The 8,464-nt window shown below is 47.5% G+C and overlaps 1 protein-coding gene across 2 annotated transcripts in view; it reads right to left on the bottom strand.

Annotated features, from left to right (window-relative positions):
• Window positions 1-3,193: 3,193 nt before the first annotated feature.
• Window positions 3,194-8,464, bottom strand: part of LOC103260944 (cathepsin L1-like) — an 83,430-nt gene continuing 78,159 nt past the window's right edge. Inside the window, exons 2-8 of one of the 2 annotated variants that reach the window (XM_008058586.1) lie at window positions 7,337-7,472; window positions 6,906-7,028; window positions 6,659-6,805; window positions 6,247-6,471; window positions 5,493-5,655; window positions 4,714-4,831; window positions 3,194-3,578 (exon numbers count right to left, since the gene is read on the bottom strand). In XM_008058586.1, the coding sequence (XP_008056777.1) occupies window positions 3,479-3,578; window positions 4,714-4,831; window positions 5,493-5,655; window positions 6,247-6,471; window positions 6,659-6,805; window positions 6,906-7,028; window positions 7,337-7,462 (1,002 nt within the window). In that variant the 5' untranslated portion in view covers window positions 7,463-7,472 and the 3' untranslated portion in view covers window positions 3,194-3,478. The remainder of the gene's footprint in view (window positions 3,579-4,713; window positions 4,832-5,492; window positions 5,656-6,246; window positions 6,472-6,658; window positions 6,806-6,905; window positions 7,029-7,336; window positions 7,473-8,464) is intronic. The other variant, XM_021712619.1, reaches the window with a different exon arrangement.

Genomic DNA, 8,464 nt, shown 5'->3' with positions numbered 1-8,464 from the left:
CACAACGAAGCCTGCATTCTGGGTTTTTTTTCCCCCTTTCTTTCTGTTCCTCGAGGTGCTCCCTTGATGTGATGTGCTCCCTCTTCCCCTGAGAGTTACGATGCACAAGGGCCTGATTACTTTGAGCCCTGCTGCTCTTCTGGGTCTAGTCACCCTTTGGGGCTGCCACAATCTAGGCTAGTGTTGTGAAGTGTCTGCAAAAAATCCAGTGATGTCATTGCACAAGGGCTGAAGGTCCCTGAGCTGAACAAATTCCCACAACTGGTATGTATTCTGCCAGAACATGACACTAGGTTACCAGATCACGCGGGGTCTCTTCCCCAACTGGGGTCTCTTCCCCTACGTGATCTGGTAACTTAGTGTCATGTTCTCAAAAAGTCCCCAGATAACAACCCACTTCAACACTTGGGCTCACTAGGACAGAGAATCTTTCCTTGAGTCCGGGTATCAGTTGTCTGCTGCAAGGGCTGGAGAAGCCGAAAGCATTTCCACCTACCCTTTCTTTTCTTTTTTATAAGTCAGAGTCTCACTCTTTCACCCAGGCTAGAGTGCGGTGGCATGCTCCCAGTCACTTGGGCTCCGGCGATCCTTCCACCTCAGCCTTCCAAGTAGCTGGAACAGCAGACGCACACTACCACGCCCGGCTCATTTCTTGATTTATTGTAGAGACGAGGTCTTGCCAAGTTGTCCAGGCTGGTCTTGAACCCATAGGGTCACGCAATCCTTTCACCTCGGCCTCCCAAAGTGCTGGGATTATATGCGTGAGCCACCACGCCCAGTTTCACCTACCCTTTCTATGGAATACTTAGTCTCTCAGGGTTTGATCTCTGCCAGGGTGTTGTTTCTTTCTCTTTTTGCGTGTATTGTAGAATCTTCCAGTGAACTCTCTGATAGGTTCCAGGATTCTTCCATGAACACTCCATTTGGGCTTCGATTATCTACCTGTAGTTTTGGTTCTATCTTCTTTTTTTTATTTTTTATTTTTGAGTCAGAGTCTTACTCTGTCACCCAGGCTGGAGCGCAGTGGCACAGCTCCCGGCCACCGCAGCCACGACCTGCTGAGCTCAGGCGATCCTTCCACCTCAGCCTTCCAAGTAGCTGGAACTACAGGCATGAGCCACTATGCCCAGCTAATTTTTTTTTTTTTGGATTTATTGTAGAGATGCGATCTCGCCACTTGCCCAGGTTGGTCTCGAATCCATGGGCTCACGCAATCCTCTCACCTCGGCCTCCCAAAGTACTGGGGTTATAGGCGTGAGCCACCGCACCCGGCCTGGTTCTATCTTTTAAGTAGAATGGTTTACCTGCACCTCTAGAGGGCCCTCTGAAGAAGCTCTTTGATGCCTCGGACTATGGACTCATCTACAAGATGTGCAATGACCTTGACTTTGCTCTTAGCTCCTGAGCAGGGGATGATGCTGGGAAGTCCTGGACCGGGCTGACCTCATGGCAGATACAAGCACCAGATCTGATGGGGGTGGCACAGACCCTGTAGGGTTTCCTTGGTCATTTAGAGCCTTAGTGTGGTGGCTCTGCAATTGCCAGCTGTATCAGTGCTGTGCTGGGTACATGCACAGGCTCAAGGGCTCCTGAGTAGCTGGGGTGGTGTGGGCGACGGTGTCCGCTGAGGTCTAGGAACAGACCTTTCCAAGCACCGTGTTATCATGTCAGAAGATGTTGTAATGGCCTGTGCCAGTTGACCTGCAATCAGGAGGTGGCATTGCAGGAGAGAGCCTGCGGTGACGGTGGCCTGGGCTTTATGCTTGGCCTATGTTGTCCAGGAAAGCACTAGGATGTCCCAGGCAATTGTGGGACTTCCACAATTCCTTGCCCCTGTTAGGCTACCAAGGCAGGTGGAGGGGAAAAGTCGGCTGAGTGAGGGGCTGGGTCTGGGCTCCCAGAATGTCACTCTCAGAGCGCAGATTCCTTAAAGACTCCGTGTCAGTTCTGGGAAGAGTCCCTCCTGGGCAATTACTGGGCAGTTCCTTGTGTGGGACTGGACTCCCACAAGTCTCGAGGGGCTGTGAGTGTTGGTGGCAGGAGCAGAGCTCCAGGGTTCGCTCCCTCATCTTTTCCCCCACAGTCTGAGAGATGCTCGCAGTTTGTGCTGGTGACCTGGCCAAGCAGGCTGCCCGACTCCAATCTAGGCTCTGACTCCTCTCCTCTCTGCTTTTTGCGGGTCCCATTGCTTCTCGAATGAGTCCTGGGGTGTGCTTCTGATCATCTGTTTGAAGGGTTGGGATTCTCCCATTTTGGTTCCTCTCCATGAGAGGGGTACAAACTAGTTGCTTCCAGTCGGCCATCTTGAACCATCTGCCTAAATTGTGAAATGTTTTAACTGTAGTATTGGAGAAAAGAGACAGTCTCCTGGTAAAACTTGTCCCTATTCACTTATTTACAACTGGAGATGATGGTGAACATTTGTGAGATGCAGTGCTTGCAGCTTACCAGCTGGAATACATATACAAATACCTTTCCCAGTGTTGATACTATAGGAAGCGCCAGCCATAGAGAAGATAGATGGTCAGGGGCTCTGGTCAACAGCCTGAGCTCAACATGCAGCTGACACCACCATCTGCAGCCAACCATGAGGGAGCCCTTGGGATGTCCTGTCCAGTTAAGCCTACACGTGTCTCCAACACAGATATCTCCATGGGAACACCACATAGCTGAATCCAAGCAGAAAATGTGAAAGGTGGTTCTTCCATGCTGCTGGTTTCCAGTGGTTTGTTTTACAGTAACAAATAACTGGAGTCTGTACACTGCACTCCCCAGTGGTTCCCTTATCCTAAAATCTACCTCTCTGCCAGCTTCCTCCCCCGCATCTGGATCCAGTCTCTTCTACATGGGCTCTAACCGCAGAGTCAGGTCTCAGGGGAGTTGACACACTGGTCATTCTCTGCTAAGTGCTCACCTCCTCCGCTAAGAGCTCACCTCTTCATCCTCCCTTACTGACTGGCTGATGTCTGCTTTCCTTTATTCCTGGAAGCTCTCCCTGACCACCTGACCAAGGATTGGGTCAAGAACAGTCAGAGCAGCTGACACGAGATCCGCATATTTGTGACTAGAAGAGCCAGAGGCCATCCCCTCTTACGCCTAGTGAACCCTGGGCACAGCAGTTATGTCTGACAGCCTAATTACGCGCCTGATGTGCAACACGCCCATGCATCAAAAACAGACAGAAGCGTCAACGGCACATTGGAAACTAAGTTTATTTAAACAGGTAAAACTTTACATAACCTTCTAAAATAAAAATCTAAAGTCATTCAGTGAAACAATATAAAGCTGTTTATAGGAGTAATTAAAATAAAGGTAACATTTTACCAGTGTACAAATATCACAGAATTTAAATCACTCTTGGATCATCAATGATTCAAGTGTGTATCCCACACAGTAGACACCGGCGAGATTTCAGATAAATTCCTCCCCTGGATGCGCCATCCCCCAGTCGAGTCCTTCCTCAGCTCTGTTCATCAGCTCACACAACGGGGTAGCTGGCTGCTGAGGCGATTCCACAGTTGTTATTCCGGTCTCTGGCCATCTTTACGTAGCCATCCATGCCCCAGCCTGTACCCCAGCTGAAAGGAGAGCAGGTTTTCCATTATTTTTCCCCTTAGGAATAAAAAGCAAGCTGGGCACAGTGGTTCATGCCTGTAATTCCAGCACTTTGGGAGGCAGAGGTGAGAGGATTGCCTGAGTCCAGGGGTTCAAGCCCACCCTGGGCAGTTTGGCGAGACCTTGTCTCTACAATAAATCAAGAAAAATTAACCAGGCACGGTGGCGTGCACCTGTAGTTCTGGCTACTTGGCAGGCTGAGCCAGAAGGATTGTCTGAGCCCAACAGGTCAAGGCCATGGTGGCTAAGAGTGTGCCACTGCACCTAGCCTGGGCAACAGAGTGAGACTCCAACTCAAAAAAAAAAAAAAAGAATAAAGCATATTGGGTTACTAACAGGAACACCCAACTTACACAGTGTACTCAAGTTTACAGACTTAACAGAAAGGATCAGGAGAAGCAATTGATCTTGTTCATCCTGTATCATTTTTAATTTTTTTTTTTGAGTCAGAGTCTCACTCTGTCACCCAGGTTGGAGTGTAGTGGAATGCTCACAGATACTGCAACCTCAATGTGCTGGGCTCATGTGATCCTTCCATCTCAGCCTTCCAGGTAGCTAGAACCACAGGTACACACCACCAAGCCCGGCTAATGTTTTGATTTACTGTAGAGATGAGGTCTTGCCAAGTTGCCCAGACTGGTCTCAAACTCTGGGGCTAAAGCAATCCTCTTGCCTCTGCCTCCCAAAGTGCTAGGATTACAGGCATGAGTCACCGAGTCCAGCCTATACATTCTTGAGCCTAAACCTGTACATAACTTCCATCCCAGACCCCAAACTGTGGCCTTTCATAGAATTGAAAACTCAGAGACAGAAAAAAGGACAGGATATCTTTCCAGTCAAAAATGATTTAGAATTAAGAACATTTTCAGAATTTAGAAATGCAATGGTACAAATGCCACATTTATCCTCCAGCCTTCTTGTGAGAGTATCTTAATGTAATAATCAAACATTAATAACCTGTGTTTTTACTTGGGGGATAAAGACTTTTAGGATTTCAGAAGTGTACTTAAGGGGGTATGTGAAAATGTATCCAGATACTAATTGCAGGCAAGAATTCCCTTTTGGATTTCAAATGTAAGCATTTTAAGCAATTTATACCTGTTCTTCACAATCCAGTATTTACTGTTATCTGAATCTGTTCCTTCATAGTCGTAGCCAACTACCAGAACACCGTGATCCAAACTTTCACTGCTGCAGTCTGGCTCAAAATAAATACCTGGGAGAGTAAAAGTCATGCTGGGGTGAGAAGCTCTGGGGACACCTGACAGTAACCCGCCCTGTCACCCACAGTAAGGGAGGCATCTCGTCATTCAGGAAATGACACACATTCCAGATAGGACTTAACAATAAAGTCTATTGTTATCAAGCCCAGGGATTTAGGGTTTCATTTAAAACTAGCAGAAATACAAATGAGCATAAATCTTTCATTTAAAAAACCCCACAAAACTAGCCTACAGGCAGAAAAGCCTAGTCTTCATAAGCTTCGAATTCTACTCCAGGATGTCAGCTTAAAAAAATACCATAGAACACCAAAATCTTTGAATCAAGGCTCTCCTTTCAGAATTAATTACAGAAGGATTTTTTAAGAAATTATAAAGAGCCAGCAATTAGAGAATATTCAAGTAAATTATGCGATGCAATATATGAAATGTTTATTTATAAAAAGTTATAAGGTACTATATTCACAGGAATGTGCTCAACATCATGTCACATGGAAATATCAAGGTCGAATATTGCATGTGCAGGAGGAACAGCTATGTGAAATCCATGTATCCAAATGTCTACACTGAATGCTACATTCCAAAAGTCCATCATGCTGGCATGCCCTGGTAGTTTACTCATTTTCTGCATCAATTTCTACAATGAAAAATGCTTACCTCCTTTATAGAACTGGAAGGACTCATGGCCTGCATCGATAGCAACAGAGATGGGCCCCCAAAACGCCACTGCCCTCATCAGGGCCTTCTCTCCAACAGGGATATCCACGAAGCCAGTGTCATTAGCAACAGAATACTCAGGCTTGTACTTACAGGGTTCATCCTTTTGAAGGGAAAGGGAAAACAGACTTGATTACTACCATCTTTCTCCCGGGCAACATGAGTGAGAGCCACAACACTCAACAGTTGGCAGCCTAGAATTTTCAAGTCAGCACTGTTATAAATCATCCCAGGAAATGAATGCTATTAGTTGATTTGAAACTGGAATTACGGTGGCTCAGCCTGTGATCTCAGCACTTTGGGAGGCCGAGGCGAGTGGACTGCCTGAGCCCACGGGTTTGAGACCAGCCTGGGGAACTTGGCAAGACCTCGTCTCTACAGTAAATCAAAAAAGATGAGCTGGGTGTAATGGTGCATGACTGTGGTTCCAGCCACCTGGAAGGCTGAGGCGGAAGGACCACCTGAGGCCAGCAGGTCAAGGCTGTGGTAGCCATAAGCAGCATGCCACTGCATTCCTGCCTGGGTGACAGAGTAAGACTCCAACTCAAAAAAAAAAAAAAAAAAATGCTGCTTTTCTCTCCTCAGCCTGCCAAATAGTTGGATGTGAATTCTGAAAAGGTGTGTTATCTCTGAAAATGATCCAAAATGATTCCAAAAGCAGAGCTAGAATGACAACATAAGGAGCTCCACTTACCTTTCCTGTGTATGGATAGGATGCCTCAGAGTCCAGGCCTCCGTTCTCTTTTATATACTGGAAGGCATTATCCATCAGGCCACCATTGCAGCCCTCATTGCCTTGAGCCTGAGAACAGTCCACTAGGTTCTGCTCACTCAGTGAGATAAGTTTACCAGTTTTCCGGAACATCTGTCCTTCCAGAGCACCAGTTGCACTAAAAGCCCAACACGAACCACATTCACCCTGAAAAGAGAATCAAAAAGCTTTTGTCTACAAAATAGATAGCAAGACTTTGACAATAGCTCATATATCTGAATGCTTTTCAGAGAACAGTGAACCGCATGTCAGTCTACCAGAGCACCCAAAGCACAGATTGCTTCTTGGCTTCCTGTAGAGTTAGATGGGAGATCTGAATCTGACACTGCCTTACCTGATACTTCACAGGAGTCACGTAGCCTTTCTCTCTCCAATCCACAGATCTGGGTACCTCAAGAAACAAAGGCTCCAGGAACGCTTTCCCCTTCCTGTGCTTCTGGTGTAGATAGCTATTCATCTTCTGCTTGTATTCTTCATTGGTCTTCAAGGAAAAGTAAATACAACATTGGAAAGCAGGAGATTATTTTGGTAATGAGCTGAGGAAAGGAAGCACAGAGTTCAGCCGTCCACACCACACTCACCATGTCCCCAAAGGCGTTCATGGCCATCGTGAAGCCATGCTTCCCTTCCCTGTATTCCCGATTGTGCTGTTCGATCCGTTTCACATTCTTCTCCCACACTGCTCTCCGCCATCCTTCTTCATTCTAGAGGCAAACATGTCATTGATGGTCTTTATTTCAACTGATAACCCAACCCTCACTCATCAGGTAGATCTGCCGACAGAGATGAAAGAAAAACCACGGAAGTGAAGGTTGATACTTCGGGAAGCTGTTTTCCAAGCTGAGACACCACAGGGATGTTTGCCCCTATTGAGCTCATGATTGGTGCCATGCGGTTATTGCCTTACTTTATTAGTAAGAGCTGTATTCTAGAACTACTCTCTGGCTATAATCCCCCAAAAGCAAGGGCCATGTTCTCTGGGGAGACTCTGGATGGTTTCAGATTCACCAACCATTCCATATAATTTCCTGTGTTTCGCCTTCCACTGGTTCCATTGTGAATCTACGCTGTCATCAAGTGTGGGAGCAGCTGAAGCCATTCCCAAGCAAAAGGCAGCCAGGATGAGGGAAGGATTCATGTTTCAAAACCTAAGAAAGAAAAGAAGTATTTATCTGATTAGACCGATCCTAGAAAGCCATCTTAGTGCTCCCTGAGAAATAAGGGTCACCATGGTAGAACAACAATATTTAAATTATTTTCCAGGCCGGACACAGTGGCTGACACCTATAATCCCAGCACTTTGGGAGGCCGAGGTGAGAGGACTGCCTGAGCTCACGGGTTTCCAGACCCACCTGTGCAACTTGGTGAGTGAGACCTCATCTCTACAATAAATCAAAAATTAGTTGGGCATGGTGGCGCATGCCTGTAGTTCCAGCTATTTGGAAGGCTGAGGCGGAAGGATCACCTGAACCCAGCAGGTTGAGGCTGCGGTGGCTGTGAGTGTGCCATTGCACACCAGCCTGGGTGATAGAGTGAGACTCCAACCCAAATATATATATAAAATTTTCCAAGGCATTTATCGAAGGATTCTGGAAGAAGGGTGTGGCTAGAGAAAAACAAGCCAAGAGAAGGTGTTTAAAGGATCCACCAACATGAAAAACAGCCTGTCCAGAGCTCTAGGAATTAAAACAACATATGCCACGATGAGCTGGGTGGGGTGCAAAAGGTGAGAAGGGACCCGATGGGTGAGAAACTTAAGGCAAACTAGGAACCTAGGAGATGCGTTGTCTGGTTTTGCACCAATGGTACCGAGGTCGTCCAGGCCAAGACTCACTAAGGAGGACGTCTGATAGCACGTAAGAGGCAAGGGATCCTCACACCTTCGTGGCAACACACGGCAGGAGGTGAAGCATGACTTCCAACCTCCCCTTCTTAAATGGCAACTTTCTGGGGTGCCTTCCCAGGAGAAGACGGGAAGGTGAGCACCCACGGCTCCCGCCACTGCTCACGTGGGCCGCTGCCACCATCCCCCCAACCTGCCCCCCAAATCGGGGACGTGGCCTAGGGTCGCGCCGCGGGAAGCCAGAGTCCCGGAGCCAGGTCTAGGGGCTCCAGGCGCGGCTGGCTGGGGGTGGGGCTG

This window comes from Carlito syrichta, unplaced genomic scaffold, assembly GCF_000164805.1.
Source record: "Carlito syrichta isolate Samal-C Ts95f unplaced genomic scaffold, Tarsius_syrichta-2.0.1 Scaffold303478, whole genome shotgun sequence".
Taxonomy (NCBI): domain Eukaryota; kingdom Metazoa; phylum Chordata; class Mammalia; order Primates; family Tarsiidae; genus Carlito; species Carlito syrichta.
This window is presented reverse-complemented; position numbering and strand designations above follow the sequence as displayed.